General features: G+C 45.9%; 1 protein-coding gene across 1 annotated transcript in view; it reads right to left on the reverse strand.

Moving 5' to 3' along the window:
- Window positions 1–3,790: 3,790 nt before the first annotated feature.
- The window catches only part of AAAS (aladin WD repeat nucleoporin), a 40,807-nt gene continuing 26,357 nt past the window's right edge, over window positions 3,791–18,240 (reverse strand). Inside the window, exons 9-17 of the mRNA XM_069758765.1 lie at window positions 17,724–17,844; window positions 16,593–16,717; window positions 16,459–16,519; window positions 16,271–16,361; window positions 12,673–12,766; window positions 12,532–12,599; window positions 12,130–12,211; window positions 9,909–9,993; window positions 3,791–4,243 (exon numbers count right to left, since the gene is read on the reverse strand). Of these exons, the coding sequence (XP_069614866.1) occupies window positions 4,100–4,243; window positions 9,909–9,993; window positions 12,130–12,211; window positions 12,532–12,599; window positions 12,673–12,766; window positions 16,271–16,361; window positions 16,459–16,519; window positions 16,593–16,717; window positions 17,724–17,844 (871 nt within the window). The 3' untranslated portion in view covers window positions 3,791–4,099. The remainder of the gene's footprint in view (window positions 4,244–9,908; window positions 9,994–12,129; window positions 12,212–12,531; window positions 12,600–12,672; window positions 12,767–16,270; window positions 16,362–16,458; window positions 16,520–16,592; window positions 16,718–17,723; window positions 17,845–18,240) is intronic.

The raw sequence follows: 18,240 nt of genomic DNA on the forward strand, positions 1-18,240 counted from the left end.
TTGTGTGTGAAAACAAGACTTCTAAATGAGGCTACAGACTGATCGGTAACGTATAAGATACTGTGTTTGGCAGGATCTGATCAGCTATGGTTGATGTCATACGCATGGCCCTGTTAGGCTATGTGCACACGATGCGGATTTTGCTGCGGATACGCAGCAGTTTCCCATGAGTTTACAGTACAATGTAAACCTATGGGAAACCGAAAATGCTGTGCCCATGCTGCGGAAAAAAACGTGCGGAAACTCAGCGGTTTACATTCCGCAGCATGTCAATTCTTTGTGCGCAATCCGCAGCGGTTTTACACCTGCTCCATAATAGAAAACTGCAGTGGAATCCGCAGGAAAAACGTGGTGTTTTTGCCCTGCGTATTTATCAAATCTGCTGCGGAAAAATCCGCAGAGGACCATTCTATGTGTGCACATACCCTCAGGCTTCTTGATGCTATAGCAACCCATTATATTCCCATCATGTATCCAATAAACACAAGAAAAGTGCATTCTTACGGTAAGTACATATAGCGACCGTGGAATGTATGGTTTCAATGAAAATCTCCTTTTGAGAATTTGTGCTGTGAGCACAAATCCAGTGTAGACTTACCAGGTGTGGCAGACTGATAGAAATCATTGCTAGTGCCTAGATCACATTGGGTGTGCCAAAACCTCTTTAGGATGCAATGAAGTGTCTGTAGATTGGAAGACATTGTGGTGCAGATGACCAAAGGCATTCCTGAGCAGAGACTTTACGTGAGCCCCATTGGGACAGTGATGATATTGTGTGCAAAAACTGTAAAGCGCTGCGGAATATGTTAGCGCTATATAAAGATTATTATTTACATTATTGTTCTTGCTATTGGCTGCAACACAGCCCCAAAGCATGATTGACCCACACCCAATGCTTAATGGCTGGTGAGATCTTTTCCTGACCTTCTCTGCCCTTTTTTTCTCCACACATACCTTTGATCACTGTGGCCAAAGAGTTCTATTGTAACCTCATCAGTCCACAGGACTTGTTTCCAAAATGCATCAGGCTTGTTTAGATGTTGTTTTGCATACTCTTGTCGCTGAATTTTATGGTGGGTATGCAGGATAGGTTTTCTTCTGATGACTCTTCCATGAAGGCCATATTTGTGCAGGGGTCTCTGATTAGTAGAACAATCTACCATAACTCCAGAGTTTGCTAAATCTTTCTGAAGGTCTTTTGCAGTCAAGCGGGGGTTCCAATTTGCAATTCTAGCAATCCTACGAGCAGCTCTCACTGAAACTTTGCTTGGTTTTCCAGACCTTATCTTGACCTCCACTGTTCCTGTTGTCATTTCTTAATTATATTTCATACTGATGAAAGGGAAACTTGAAAATGCTTTGTTATAAGTCTTCTCCTGCTTTCTGGGCCTCCACCATTTTCTGAGTGCTAGGCAGCTGCTTAGAAGATCCCATGGCTGATAGCGTTTGGCCCAAGTTTAAAAGAGACTGACTTTTTATAATGCTGGGAAATTTGCATCTCCTGGCCTTTCCAAATGCTGATAGCGAACAAGCTATAGGCCTAAAGGTACCGTCACACTAAGCGACGCTGCAGCGATACCGACAACGATGTCGATCGCTGCAGCGTCGCTGTTTGGTCGCTGGAGAGCTGTCACACAGACAGCTCTCCAGCGACCAACGATCCCGAGGTCCCCGGTAACCAGGGTAAACATCGGGTTACTAAGCGCAGGGCCGCGCTTAGTAACCCGATGTTTACCCTGGTTACCAGCGTAAACGTTAAAAAAACAAACACTACATACTTACATTCCGTGTCTGTCCTCCGGCGCTGTGCTTTCCTCTGCACTGTCAGCCGGAAAGCAAAGCGGTGACGTCACCGCTGTGCTTTCCGGCTGGCCGGCGCTGACACAGGATGCAGGAGGAGTGCAGAGAAGCAGAGCGCCGGGGACAGACAGATGAAGGTAAGTATGTAGTGTGTTTTTTTTTAACGTTTACGCTGGTAACCAGGGTAAACATCGGGTTACTAAGCGCGGCCCTGCGCTTAGTAACCCGATGTTTACCCTGGTTACCAGTGAAGACATCGCTGGATCGGTGTCACACACGCCAATCCAGCGATGTCAGCGGGAAGTCCAGCGACGAAATAAAGTTCTGGACTTTCCTCAGCGACCAACGATCTCCCAGCAGGGGCCTGATCGTTGGTCGCTGTCACACATAACGATTTCCTTAACGATATCGTTAACGATATCGTTATGTGTGACGGTACCTTAAGAGGCTAATTAAGGTCTGAAACCTTGGTCAAAGTTATCTGAGTACACAAATCTCCAAGAGTGCACAAACTTTTGCACTGGCCCATTTTCTGTTTTATTTTTAAAATAAAAAAAAAAAAGACTTTTGCCAACAATACAAAGGAAATGTGTCATCTTTAACTTTAGGCCTTTTACAAATAATTTCCTATTCAACTTGCCTAAGGCCAGGTTTACATTACATTTTGGTCATCCGTTAGACGGATTACGTTACTCCGCTGCATAACGCAGTCCGTTAACGCCGCCATTACTTCCTATGTCAGACGCATCGCTAGCGCACGCCCACAATGGGCGTGCGCTAGCGATGTGCCGTCATTCAGTGACGGACCCTGGGACGTGGGCTGCAGCATTTCCGGGTCCGTCACTGCTAGCGCAAATAGAGCATCTGCTAGCTCTATCTGCTCTAGCGCGATGTCATGCCGGCACTTGCATTAACAGCAGCCCGTTAACGCATGTGATCCTAGCCTTAATGTTCACAATTCCAGTAATTTTGACCAGGGGTGCCCAAACTTTCACATGGCACTGTGGACCAGATTTTAAGCCTAAGGCTGAGTAGAACAATAAAACCATGAGTCAGGACTGGGTGTCTGCAACGCACTGGAAGGGTCATGTTTGCTCCTTGCCACATCTATTTTTATTACTTTTATTATGCATTAAGAAGCCATTTTTATATGCAGAATGCTGGAATGCATATTGAGACTCTACATGTAAATTACAGGATGGTTCAATTAACAAAAATAAGGTTGACTGTGTAATGACTTCACAAAACCTACTACAGTATTACAGCCTTTGCATTAATGTTATTAAACCTTTTCGTTGAAGAGAAAATTCCGATTTTTTTTTTGCCCGATAAATACCACTACAGGCTCTTGTGCATCCTCTGCCGCTGGCTTGTCATCTGCCCTGTGCATAGGCCTTCTGCACATGCACCAGTTCGGAGCTTAGTTTACCAAGATTGATGTGAGGCTGAGATCTGAACCGCACATGAGGAAGAAAGAAGCAGCAGATACTATGGGATGTTTCTGATATTACAGCCTATAATGTGCTGTGAATGAGACAGGACATGTCTGGCACATCAATCACAGGGAGCCGGGTAGGAGAACAGGACATCTCCATCTCCATCATACACCCAGTAGACATTTCTCTATTCATTACATATAGTTAAAACAATTTTTTTCTGGGTAAAGTTGTAGTGCTGATTGCAGAAATATGTTCTTTTTACTAGTCAGCATCTACATCACCATTACAGTTGTCTAAGGACATTAAAATGAACTTTCTCATGTGCTTCAATGGGGGGTTCACGGGAATCATGAAAACGCTTTTAAAGCTTTATTCGCACCTGAGATTGTCAGTGAAGAGTAGGGAACAACAAATAACCTTCTTGTGCATTTTATGACACCATCCACTACTTTTGCGAACAGTGTAGGCCAAGAATCATTGTACGGGTTTCCTAATACAATTGTATTACAACCTGAAAATATACATAACAGCAATGAGAAGCAAATCCAAAAGACCCCACAAACAAAAATAATTTTAATTATAGCATAGAACACTCTAGGCGTCCTAACAGCGAACATTCAGAACATGGAACGGAGCAGAGGAACTCAGCGTTTCCTTCCTCTACAAGGATAAGTGATATTCATCCAAATCCAGGGCTTGGAAAAGCAGCCTCTAAGTGCAGATATCCAATCAGAAAATTATTGTATTTGCTGCTGAAGTCCTGCAGTCCCACAATGTGTCCAGTTAAGAGCGGAGACAATCAGATACATGAAGTCCACCTCCGCCGTATAGGATGTAGTCCACACTGCATGCTGCCAGGTTTATGTCTCTGTGAATAGTGACCGTATGGCAGTGGCGCTGCTTGTGTCGCCAGCTATAACCGTGTCAGTTTCAGGCAAGAAGCGTGGAAACTGTGCATTTATAAAGTAGAAGGGAACGTGGGTGAGGCGGCCAGAACTCCACAGCTGCAGAGAAAGAAGAGTCAGGACAAGGAGCAATAAAACATAAGAACTACACACCGTTCATTAATGGAAGTCTGTCAGCCCAAACTGACAGTAAAAGCATTTTGTGTTTGTCCTATATATTTTTATTCCACGACTTTCGCTGGTGCTTAAAGTTGCCGGATATTTTCCACCGATTCATCATTTACAACTTACATTTTTTCCCCCGCAAATTATGACATTTCAATGGAACATGCAGCTTTGAATTAAAAAGATGCAAAACAGAGTAAAGGGAGGCAGAGGCATGCAAAACCACGAGTGGGACCAGTGACCTGAGGCTCTTGGTCATACCAGGGATGCATGGAGCACCTAATTAGCATATTTCATTAAACTTTAATTTGTGCAGAATGTAACCAACTATTAGAACACTAGAGACGCCATTCTTTTTATTATAGGTGTTATATCTAGAGTTGAGCGAATATGTTCAGATTTGGTTGCCGAATATGAATTTACGATATTACCGTATATACTCGAGTATAAGCCGACCCAAGTATAAGCCGACCCCCCTAATTTTGCCACAAAAAACTGGGAAAACTTATTGACTCAAGTATAAGCCTAGGGTGGAAAACGGAGCAGCTACCGGTTCCAATAAGATTCTTGGATAGCTGATTGGATCCATCTGACTATCGTGGCCTTAGAAGCGGCTGAACCCTTTCTGTGACCCTCCGGGAGCACAAAGAGGGAGTCCGATTTGCGGAAGGGAGCAGTCCTAGAAATGTACCTCCTGAGGGCCCTTACCACGGTCCAAGGTGTGAAGGGCCTATGCCCTATGACCCTGGCTGTGGGCAGAAGGAGGGAAGAATGATATCTTCATTAAGGTGGAAGGATGAAACCACTTTAGGGAGAAAAGCCGGAGATGGGCGTAGGACTACTTTGTCCTGGTGGAAGAAAAGGAAAGGTGCCCGGCAGGATAGTGCGGCCAACTCGGAGACGCGCCTGATAGAGGTTGCTGCCACAAGGAAAGCAACCTTCCAGGAGAGGATGGTCAGCGAGACATCCTGCAGAGGTTCAAACGGAGATTCCTGAAGTACACTGAGGACCAAATTGAGATCCCAGGTCTCTAACGGCATTCTGTAGGGGGGGTACCACGTGGGAGACCCCTTGAATAAAGGTCATGACTTGCAAGTTAGCAGCAATCTTACTTTGGAACAACACCGATAATGCTGAGATCTGACCCTTGAGGGAACTGAACGCCAGGCCGGAATCCAAGCCGGACTGGAGAAATTCCAGAATGGGGGGAATTGAGAAAACGAGAGGACGACGACCACGGAGCCTGCACCATGAGAAGAAGGCCTTCCAGGTGCGGTGATAGATGTGAGCGGAAGACGCCTTGTGAGCGCTGATCATGGTGGCGATGACCTGCTGGGAGAAACCCGCTTGAGTTAGGATCCAGGTTTTAACATCCAAACCATTAAATGTAGGGCCCCTGGGTTCTGGTGGTAGATCGGTCCTTGGCGAAGCAGATCTGGGTGGTCTGGTAACCGCCAGGGGACGTCGGATACAAGGTGAACGAGCTCCGCATACCATACGCGACGTGGCCAATCCGGGGTGATAAGGATCACAGGAACCCCTTCCATCTTGATTTTTCGGATTACTTTCGGCAGCAAAGGAAGTGGAGGAAACACGTACGGGAATTGGAACCGGTGCCATGGGGATATCAGTGTGTCCACCCCGACGGCCTGGGGATCTCGAGAACGTGCTATGAAGTTGGGAATCTTGGCATTCAGTCTGGACGCCATCAGGTCCATGTCCTGAATTCCCCAGCGAAGGCAGATTTGTTGAAGCGCTTGGGCCTTGGACCGAGGAAGTAAAACCAGCCCCTTGGACGTGTCCAGGATCATGCCCAGGAGAGAGATCCGTCGGGCTGGAATGGGGGAGGATTTGTCCAAGTTGATTAACCAGCCCAGGTGCGAAAGAGAATCCAAGGTAATGCGGACGCTTGCTTCGCAGGCATGATAAGACAGACCTTTGACCAGAAGGTCATCTAAGTATGGCAAGACGACCACTCCTCGGGAGTGAAGAATGGCCATGATAGCAGCCATGACCTTTGTGAATACCCTGGGCGCAGTGGCAAGACCAAAGGGTAAGGCCGTGAATTGAAAATAGTGCTCTTGTATAGCGAAACGGAGGAACCTTTGATGTGGCGGGAAGATTGGGATATGAAGATAAGCATCTATTGATGCTAGGAACTCCCCTATCTCCATTGAGGAGATGACCGACCAGAGGGATTCCATCCTGAAGTGCCGTACTTTTACGTACTTGTTTAAGAGCTTCAGGTCCAAAATGGGGCGCACCGTCCCGTCCTTTTTTGGCACGACGAAGAGGTTTGAGTAAAAACCTCTGAATCTCTAGTGCTCCGGAACGATGACCCAGTTTTGGCGGAGGGATTCGATGGGGCGGTGAAGTGAGCAAGATTGAGCCCCCGAACTTGGGAGACGAGAGGGAAAAAACCGTGTTGGAGGGGAGGCGGAGAATTCTATTTTGTAACCACAAGACACCAGGTCTCTGACCCATTCGTCGTGGATGACGGAAAGCCAGACGTGTTGAAAAAGAAGCAGGCGTCCGCCTACTTTGGTGGTGTCGACTGGAATACCCCCCCGAGTCATTGTGAAGGAAATCTGGAACACCTGGAGCCTCTTGTTCTGGGTTGTCTAGGTTTTCCTCCCCAGGACTGATTCGGCCTGTAAGAAGGTCGAGAGTCTCTGTCTGTGCGTGTAAATCGTTCTGATATGGACGATGCTGTGGAGTTGGACCAGAAAGGGCTACTGCGAAAGGGGCGAAAACGAAAATGTTGTTGACGCTGAAAGGCAGCTTTAGGCCTGTGTTGAGGGAGGAACTTGCTTTTCCCTCCTGTAGCATCGGAAATAAGCTGGTCCAATTTTTCTCCAAACAGACGTTCGCTCTGAAAGGGTAGGGAAATCAGAGACTTTTTGAGGAGGAATCCGCACGCCATTCTCTAAGCCAAATAGCTCTCCTAATGGTGATGGCGTTTGAAGCCGCAGTTGCCGTACAGTCCGCTGCGTCTAATGACGCGTAAATCACATAATCTCCAGCCATAGCAATTTGTTTGGCGAGATCCGCCGCCTCAGACGGAAAAGCCTGGTCCTGAATGGATTTTCCAAGAGCATCTGCCCAGAAAACTATTGCTTTGGCGACCCATGCCGCAGTGAAGGAAGGAGATATGGAGGAACCTGAGGCTTCATACACTGAGCGCGCCAGAGAATCTAACTGGCGTTCTGTGGGATTTTTAATTGAAGCCCCATCAGGTACTGGTAGAAGCGTTTTGGTAGCCAAACGCGATACCGGAGGATCTACCAGCGGTGGTTCCGTTCAATCTTTGACCAGATCTGCGGAAAAGGGATACTTTGATTCCAGGTCCTTTTTACCCGTAAAGCGTTTATCCTGTCGCTCCCTGTGCCGCCGAAACATTCTCTAGGAAGTCTGGATGGGAGGCGAACACCTTATGAGATCGCTTGGTTCTCGTAAAAGGAAACTGCGTGATCCGGAGCTGAATTAGGGTCATCATCAACCTTTAGCGGATGATTGACAGCCTCAATGAGGGAGTCAACAGTTGATCGAAACTCCGGAGAATCCGGGTCCAGGGATGCCTCAGACTCATACTCAAGAGTCGTGATCGCTTCAAGCCCCTGGAGAGGATGAGCGAGAAGTGGAGCTACCAGAGGCTGAATGGCGTGGTGAATGCTCAGGAGAGGTAGTGCAGATCCGTTTTTTGGATATCCGTACCTCCTTCAGGTGAGAGCGGCCCCTGCTGGCCGATGATTCCCCTGTTATAGAGGGGTCTCAACCCAGGAAAACGAGCGCCCCGCTCCCCAGAGGGGTCATGAAGAGATTCAATCACTTTGGCTAGCGAAGCCATGGATTGTGACAGTGACGCGGTCCACTCAGGGGGGCTAGATACACTGGGGTCGATAGTGGCGGAGGGCTCCTGGGCACATTGGGCATCACAGGCAGGGCAGAGTGGGGAGCTTTGAGGCTGAGGGAGGGGGGCCTGGCAGGTGGTACATGCAGAGAAAAAGGTGGTATGTACCTCAGTGGTCTTTTTAACCCTTGACTGCGACATGTTGTACCCCAATGAGAGAAGAAAAAAAGAGGGCTGCTAGTGGAAGCTGAGGGGTAATGCTGTAGGGAAGCACGTAGTGCCATCTCCTTACCCAGGTCCTGTGCCCGGCAATCGGATAGGTGGCACTGAGTGGGAAAACCTCCGGAGCTTTGTGGAAAAGAAGCCGGCCGGCGCTGCTGTGCAGAAGGAAGATGGCTGCCGAGAGTCTGTGGGGTAGTCTCGCAGGGAGCGAGAATCGCGGACGGAGCTGCTGGAATGATGCATGCGGAGCCTACCGGGATGCGGCCTAGACTAGGCCGAAGCCGGGGACTAAATTTCTGGCTTCGGCCGGCGCGCACCGCAGGGAAAGGAGTTGCGGTGCCGCTATGGAGCCCTCCAAATATCTGGTGACCGCCGGAAAAAAACGACCCCTAGTACATTTACCCCAAAAAGAAGGTGCCTGGGGTAAATAGGACAGTGCAGGGTTGGGGAAGCCTCTATCCACCATCCCCTTAAAAGGGGGGTGGAGAGGAACCGTCCGCCTCCTTCCATCATCCGCTCTTTTTCAGTGGTGATGCAGTGGGGACTGCACAGACGCCACAGTGGAATAGTGCCTCTGAACAGCCGAGGGTGAGACCTGGTGGGCAGGGCCTGGCTGCAGAAGAGGATACTGGAGGTGACACACCAGTGCTCGTCTGTAAAGTAGGGGGGGGGAATCGGTGCCCTTGAAGGGGCTCGTCGCCCCAAAGTTCAGCTCAGGCAGTGGCATCCCACGTCGCAGGAGAGGATACGGAGAGGTAAAACTCCCGTGCTCGCCTGTTATTGGTTCGGGGAGATCGGAGCCTTGAAAGGTTCCGTCGCCCCTTCGTCCAGAAAAAAGGTTTAAATCCAGTGTGCCTCCTACGGACACTAAGCTTGAACTAGGTCTCTGGAAGCCAGCATGAGGGTGTATACTGCAGGGGAGGAGCTAACTTTTTTGTCTCAACTTAGTGTCAGCCTCCTAGTGACAGCAGCATAACACCCATGGTCCTGTGTCCCCCAATGTGGCGAAGGAGAAAATATAATGAAACCTATAGTCTCAATTGTATTTGACAAATATTGCATATGTTATAGGGGTTATCCAGGACTCTTTTTCTTCTATGGTGCTAAGAACTTACCAGTAGTTAGCAACTACCTGTATGTTGTGCCCTGTGACTATCTCTTCCAGTTGAGAACAGTCACAGACCTCTCCTGCTTCCTGTGACGTCACATTGGCAGAGCAATTCCTTCTCTTCCAGTCTTCTCTATTGATAGGACGACATTACTCACATCACGCTAATTGACAGCTGGTTCCCTGCTGCCTAATTGAGGGGAGACTGTTTTATCGCCAGTGACAACTCGTTGACTGAGCATACCGGAAGAAAAGGAGCTGCTCTGTCAACATGACTTCACAAGAAGCAGGCAAGTTCCTAGCCTCCTAAGAAAAAAAAAGACACAGATAACACTTTTAAATTTTCAGGTGATTGACAGCAATGCCATGAGCATACATTCATTCTCAGTGCAAAAAAACAAAAACAAAAAACACTTTACCACAGAAAGCAGTGCTCCCTTCTTAAATCCTGGGTGAAATTGCATGAGTTGTGGAGCTTCGTCCACTTGACTAGGAAGGAAGCCACTGGAGAGAAGAGAAAAAAAAGCATTAAAATAAAAAAAAAACAATTATCAACTTAAAAAGACCCATATGATTTAAAAAAATATTTTTTTATGCCCTTCACGATGTGAAAAAAATGAAAGTGCAAAAATGAAAATTTGCTTAAGAGCCATTGTTTCCACCATTGAAATAACGATATTGAGGGCTTGGTTTTTTATTATTGGACAAGTAGTATATTTGAATTACACCATTCACTTTACCATGTAAAGCACTAAGAAATGTGGAAAAACTTAAAAAAGTTAAATGAGTTCTCAAATGTGTAGTGAAAATGACATGGATATCATATACTTATAGTCAGTTTGATCAAAGTGGTTCCAAAATTATTTTTTTTTAATTTCAGTAAATTAAAAAAAAAAACTGATGCCACCCCCTGTATCGTCATTTTTGTTGGTTCTTTTGCAAGGCACATACAACGTTTTGATCATGTTCCTGCTTCTTTTTGGGGGGGAGTGTTGAGTTGTGCTGGACAAACACTCGAAATTCTGGAGTTTCAATTTTATTCTTTACAGCATTTAGCATAATGTTAACTAGTTTAATATTATCATAGGTCAGACTTTTGCAGACTTGGTGATACTATGCATTTTATTCAATTGCTTTATATTTGTATTGGGAAAAGTGAGGACAATTTAAACTTTAGTTTTTTTTAATATCTTGAAATACTTATTTTTTTTATTACAGGGACCCTCTGATATAAAAAAACAAAAAAACAACACCATTAACCTACTATTGTTCTAAAGCAATGCGGCCGCTGCACTGAAAGTCTGGCTGCCGGGAGGAAATTATCTTTATTCCTCCCAGCAGCCTCCAGTCAGAGGTGCAGCTGGCTCAGCAGTGCATCAGTATAGAGCGGGATGTCAGTCAATGCTGGGGTGTGGTGACAGCCGCTGCTCACTATGTACTGAGTGGTGACTAAAGCCGTTGCGGTCGCACCTCTATGACTGAAAGCCGGAAGCTGATGAGAAAAATAAAGTTAATGTCCTCCCGATAGCCAGGCTATCAATGTGGGGGCCGGGTGGCTTTAGAATTCTATTACCCTGCAGATTAACCCCAGGGCTTTATTTTTATTTATTTTTTTCCCACATAGTTCCCTTTATTAATTTTTTTTGCAATTATAGGGGTTTGAAATTTATGAGCATTTGATACTGTATACTGCCTATAGTGAATCGGACGACCTCCCATAATGCCCAATTACAGGGTGGGCTTCATTGGAGTACAAGATGGAGGCAATGAGGCTTTCAGTAGGCCCTGACTAACATGGCAAATCATTGGCACCCCACCATTATGTCAGAGGGCCAATAGGCATCAGAGGAGACTCACACTAGATCACAACACAAATTACACTGTCAAAATAATTGGAGCTCGCTCAGATTGCTGCGGTTACAGACAGGTGCCGGCTGTACAACACACACAGCACCCAATGTGTACGGTGCAGGCTCAACCCATGAGCTTGCTCCACTCAAGCACAACCAATATTATTATTATTATTATTATTATTTATTATTATAGCGCCATTTATTCCATGGCGCTTTACATGTGAGGAGGGGTATACATAATAAAACAAGTACAATAATCTTGAAAAATACAAGTCACAACTGGTACAGGAGGAGAGAGGACCCTGCCCGCGAGGGCTCACAATCTACAAGGGATGGGTGAGGATACAGTAGGTGAGGGTAGAGCTGGCCGTGCAGCGGTTTGGTCAATCGGTGGTTACTGCAGGTTGTAGGCTTGTCGGAAGAGGTGGGTCTTCAGGTTCTTTTTGAAGGTATATCCACTGTACATGCACATCGAATGAGTGGAAGGGGTGAAAAAGGAGCGGACAAAAACTAAATGATCACAATGAGTCTGGTTTCTCTCTGACAATCAGCTGTTATGGCTTATGAAAGCAACGTCTAGGCACAAATGTCCCCTTCTAGGGAACACTGCAGAGATAATGAAGTCTATGTAATGCAATGGTCCCCTGTCCTGGCACAGGAGGGGAACCCCTCTATAATGTCCAAATGCTCTTAAAGGGGATATGAACAGGGGGTCACACTGAAGCCCCATTCGTATAATCGGAACTTTACATACAGTCACCATAACAAGGCTACATTAAAGTCTTACCATGGAAGGAGCTCAAACTTAGGGTTGTTCTTCGTGCGGTACACAGCTATGGCCGACTCACTCGTCTTCTCATTTGGGTTTTCTGAAAGGGAATTTCATATGTGAGAAACGGACCTCGAAAAGTCATATAAATTAGGACCTTCACTTGGCCAATAAGCTCTGTCCCTGCTTCACTTGGACCGGCGCCGTCTTGATTGAAATCCTGCGCACGTGCAGAACAGGGAGGTGGACGAATGAAATAGAGAAACTGTTCTGCGCACTTGCAAATGCTGTGATTCTTCTTTGGCCAAGCTGGAGATGTGTGCATGACTTCCTCTGAAATTATTTTCATCTGTACAATATTTTAAGACACGTTTGTGAATGAGCCCCAAATACTGGTATAGTAAAATGAATAAATCCCACCACTCAATAGCACGGCCAGCCTCTCGCCACTAGGGTCCCACACCATAGACTGTATTTCACCACCAATTCTGTAATATATAATGAGACGAGTATTACTGTGTCAGTGATGTTACAGCAGTCTCCTGCCTTTTTTACACTCACCTCACTTCCCCCTCTTCTCTCTCAAAAATCACTTCAGACACATCAGCGACTGGGGTTGCACGTTCACTTCCGCCAACAAGGGCTTGTGCCTCCCCTATTTATTGTAGGACATGGACAGAAAATTAAGAAGTACATGGAAATGGGTCCCCAAGTTAAAATCTAACATTAAGAACAACAAAAAGGTATATTCTCTATAGCAGCCCGATAACAAGTGAATGCCTGTGACAACAGCATGGGATTATTTTCTTTCTCAACACTCTTAAAATTTAAAAGCTGGCATCAGATCAGTTATGGACAATTGCTCCTCTCTTCCTTTGACGAAGTTTCAATAAGCCAGTCCTAAAATATTAATAGGAGCGGTGCTTGTGAGCATCTGCAGTAGAAGCTCTGTCTTCCCCCCATCCTGTGTAAGAGGATGTGTTCTCAGTGGGCATTCAAAACTAATACAGAGGAAAAGGGTGCTGAGGTAGGAAGAGGCTGCTCACACTGCTGTCCATCCTGTGTTTCTGATCTAATACTGGAGATACTAGGAATGCTGAGGTAAGAAGAGGCTGCTCACACTGCTGTCCAGCCTGTGTTTCTGATCTAATATTGGAGATATTAGGAATGCTGAGGTAAGAAGAGGCTGCTCACACTGCTGTCCAGCCTGTGTTTCTGATCTAATATTGGAGATATTAGGATTGCTGAGGTAAGAAGAGGCTGCTCACACTGCTGTCCATCCTGTGTTTCTGATCTAATACTGGAGACACCAGCAGTGCTGAGGGAAGACGAGGCTGCTCACACTGCTGTCCATCCTGTGTTTCTGATCTAATACTGGAGACACCAGCAGTGCTGAGGGAAAACGAGGCTGCTCACACTGCTGTCCATACTGTGTTTCTGATCCAATACTGGAGACACCAGCAGTGCTGAGGGAAGATGAGGCTGCTCACACTGCTGTCCATACTGTTTCTGATCTAATACTGGCGACACCAGCAGTGCTGAGGGAAGACGAGGCTGCTCACACTGCTGTCCATCCTGTGTTTCTGATCTAATACTGGAGACACCAGCAGTGCTGAGGGAAGACGAGGCTGCTCACACTGCTGTCCATCCTGTGTTTCTGATCTAATACTGGAGACACCAGCAGTGCTGAGGGAAGACGAGGCTGCTCACACTGCTGTCCATCCTGTGTTTCTGATCTAATACTGGAGACACCAGCAGTGCTGAGGGAAGACAAGGCTGCTCACACTGCTGTCCATACTGTTTCTGATCTAATACTGGAGACACCAGCAGTGCTGAGGGAAGAAGAGACTGCTCACACTGCTGTCCATCCTGTGTTTCTGATCTAATACTGGAGACACCAGCAGTGCTGAGGGAAGACGAGGCTGCTCACACTGATGTCCATCATGTGTTTCTGATCTAATACTGGAGATATTAGGAATGCTGAGGGAAGACGAGGCTGCTCATACTGCTGTCCATCCTGTGTTTCTGATCTAATACTGGAGACACCAGCAGTGCTGAGGGAAGACGAGGCTGCTCACACTGCTGTCCATACTGTTTCTGATCTAATACTGGAGACACCAGCAGTGCTGAGGGAAGACGAGGCTGCTCACACTGCTGTCCTTTCTGTGTTTCGGATCTAATACTGGAGACACCAGCAGTACTGAGGTAAGAAGAGGCTGCTCACATTGCTGTCCAGCCTGTGTTTCTGATCCAATACTGGAGATATTAGGAATGCTGAGGTAAGAAGAGGCTGCTCACACTGCTGTCCATACTGTGTTTCTGATTAATACTGGAGATATTAGGAATACTGAGGTAACAGGCAGCTCACCCTGCTGTCCATACTGTGTTTCTGATCCAATACTGGAGATATTAGGAATGCTGAGGGAAGAAAAGGCTGCTCACACTGCTGTCCATCCTGTGTTTCTGATCTAATACTGGAGACACTAGCAATGCTGAGGTAAGGCGAGGTTACTCACACTGCTGTCCATCCTGTGTTTCTGATCTAATACTGGAGACACCAGCAGTACTGAGGTAAGGTGAGGTTACTCACAATGCTGTCTATCTGGCGTTTCTGATCTAATACTGGAGATATCAGGGGTGTTGAGGTATGAAGAGGCTGCTCACATTACTGTCCAGTCCACCCTGTCTATCTGATCCAATACTGGAGGTACCAGGGATGCTGAGGTGAGAAGAGGCTGCTCACACTGCTGGCCACACTGTCTATCTTATAAGTCATTGTAGGTACCAGGGATGCTGAGGTATGAAGAGGCTGCTCACATTACTGTCCATCTGATCTAATACTGAAAATTCCAGAAGGACTGTGCTATCCACTTTCTTTCTGCATGCTGAGCAATTGCTGTGACCTGGAGATTACATACAACTTGTACTATCAATCTCCGGGTCACAGCGGTGGAGACTCTACTGCACATACTCAACTTTTAGGCATTGGTTGTATTAACAGTCTAGGACAGGCTTCTGGCAGCATAACAAGATGGCGGCTATTTAAATCCTTAGTGACCAGGCCTAATTTTTGAAATCTGAGCAGTGAAGGTTTAAAACTGTAGCAGCAATTTTTCATTTTTTCAAAAAAATGTACAACATTTATTTTTTTGAGGGATCTATCCAAGTTTGAAGTGTCTTTAGGGGTCCTATATATTTGAAACCCCCCAAAAGTGATGACATTTTAAAAACAGCACCCCCTGACATATTGAAAACTGCTGGCAGGCAGTTTATTAACCCTTCAGGTGCTTTTCAGGAATTTATGCAAAGTGACATGACAGGAATTAAAAAGTTTATTTTTGAAACCTAAGTATCGTAACTTCTGAACAGGCCGCTAAAGCCGGTGGGCTCTAAGGCCGTTATTTGGCCATGAATTGCCATGGCCAACATCAGCACTACACGATCATGATCTCATGATCTGTCTCCACACCCTGCATGCACACGATAACTGCACTTGATACTTGATTATTGCACTTAAACACACGGGCTGATGACCGGATCAAGCAGCTTTATATGAAAATCCCTATTTATTATAATTGCCAGACCTGAAATAACAAGCACTTTTCACCTATTGTGTCCCCCCATTTCCTTGTAAATTGTAAGCTTGCGAGCAGGGACCTCACTCTTAATGTCACTGTTTAAATTGTCTTAACTTGTACTGAATTTATTGTCTGTACATGTCCCCGCTTAGTTGTAAAGTGCTGCGGAATATGTTGGCGCTATATAAATAAAAATTATTATTATTATCTCAGAGTGCCGATGGGGAAAAAGAGGGAGCCCCCACACTCCGGTAATCATTTATATGTTATAGAGACTATTGACAGCAGCATCTAAGGGGTTAAACAGATTTGGATAGTGCCAACACTGATCGTGGCTGATGCAGCAAGTTGTCAGCTATATTGTACAGCTGACAGCTGCTGGATTGTCACCTGTATGGGGATGCTATTCTCTTATATCTCAGTTCAGTAGAAAGACATATTGACGGTCATTAAGGGGTTCATTATTTAGTGATTACCTCCCTAGGCAAAACAATTGTGATTTGCTAATTAAGTTATATTTCTGGAGAACCGCTTTAAGAATGATTTTGTGAAGCGGATAAGTGAGTCTGTTGGGCACTTACCTGCTAACATAGAGAATGATAAACTGTATATTACAGACTCTCCTTTCACAGCAAAAAGCAAACGACTGCCATCTGGGCTCCAACATGCAGTCTGGGTTGGGGAAAAACAAGGAATAAAACAAAACACATTAGGCATGGCAAAACAAAGGATATCGGTAGAAAAATGTAGGTCCCCCCCTCAAACAGACCTGACAGCGGCCATTGAGTGTTGGCCAGCGCTCACAAGTCCACATGTATGTCTCCCATACCCTGGAAAATGTCAATATTGATACATCGATAAATCACTAATGGAAACATTAATTTCACAGTAATTTCTGCTCACCGGAACACCGCAGATGGGGTGGCAGACAGCACCTTACTGCCGTCTGGAGACCAAGACAGGAAAGTGACACCACCCCCTCCTACTCTCTGTAGGGGTACGCAGCTCTCGGTAGCGACATCCCACACCTGAAAACACAAAGAAAACCCATGTCATGTCCGTAGCATTAGGAAGTAAGATAACCTGGTAAGATTGGAAGCTAACTATGAGACATCATACACTGGGCCACATTGGAGTTAGAGTGCATTTACATGGCATTTCCAGCTTATATGAAAGCTCCCGACATAAGTCAAAAGTATCCAACCATCTGTCCAATGCCTAAATAGTGTCTTCTTGGCCTCCACCACATCTGTATATGTAATTTTTATTTTTTTTCCTGCAGAAAATGATATAGTCTACTATATTATTACACAATACTTCAGTATATATGAGAAGTTAGAGTCTCCTTTAAAAAAAAAAAAAAAAGCCTACGGATGGGCTTCTCCTGACTACCAGCATGGCAGTGATGGGGGCAGGACCTTTTTGGAGGCTCCAGTTACCATGGCAACTCATTGCCTTTCTTTGATAGTGTCAGGGCGCCATTACTGAAATTGTGCTATTTAATGGGTTAATCAGCAGAGAGCGGAGCCTTAAAAAAACAGTTGACACCTGCCCTAAAGGTTGCAGACTCTGCTCCTGAACCCACTTCATACCCCAAAACCCAATCACCTTGACGTACTGGTAGAAAAAAGAAAATGTAAATATTACAATTATGGAATACTATACAGCAGTCTCGTTCATTATCGTCACAGGCAGGATCAGAATGACAGATAAACCCCCAGTAGGATGCATCACTGACAGCAAGCGATGACAGCTCTTCCCCCACCCTCCCAATGACCAGATCACAGCAAGGGCAGAAGATCCTTGTGTACAACGGATTAGGGTCAGAGTCAATCTATCACTGCCTATGTGGCTGCTGAAAACAACATACAAGTCCACAAAAGTGTCTACAATCATCTGATTGACCAATATTCTGAATTATGTGGAATCCTTCAACTCTTGTTGATGTCAATTTAAATTGTCAATTAATATTAGCTGATACTGAGAACAAGGTGGACACAACAATGGATGTCCAGTACTGCCTGGATTACTCACCAACATGGCGGTGTCCACAGGAGATGCAGACAGGAGCACTCCACCTTTAGGACACCAAATGACGCTAGTGACTGGACTGTGACCTGGATGTGCAAGGATCTGAGCGCAGCCGGATGAAGGCCTGGCAAAGGCAGACATAAAAAAGCACATTAACAACGCTCACATGCAATTAGGGAAGAAAGGCATGCAGCAGAGAATGCGAGACACGTTTCTCTGTCACAGCAAACCTCTCCGCCTTCAATTCTTCTAACTTTGGTTTAAGATATTGAGAAAAGCCCATCCATAAATCCTATTGTCGCTCCCCCCAGTAGTCAGAGCAGAGAGCCGATAAAGGCTGGTTTACACTGGACACACTGTCGCCATACACAACGGCCGTTCGGTTACAGACAAGACATCCAGCAGTTGTTTAATAACCTGTGTAGCCTGACAGCTTCTGATGTGCAGAGAATGATCGCTGATAGATTGTATAAACCAGACTTGTGCTGCCGAGGACAGTCGATGTGCTGCCAAAAATGAT

Source organism: Ranitomeya imitator, chromosome 3, assembly GCF_032444005.1.
Source record: "Ranitomeya imitator isolate aRanImi1 chromosome 3, aRanImi1.pri, whole genome shotgun sequence".
NCBI lineage: Eukaryota > Metazoa > Chordata > Amphibia > Anura > Dendrobatidae > Ranitomeya > Ranitomeya imitator.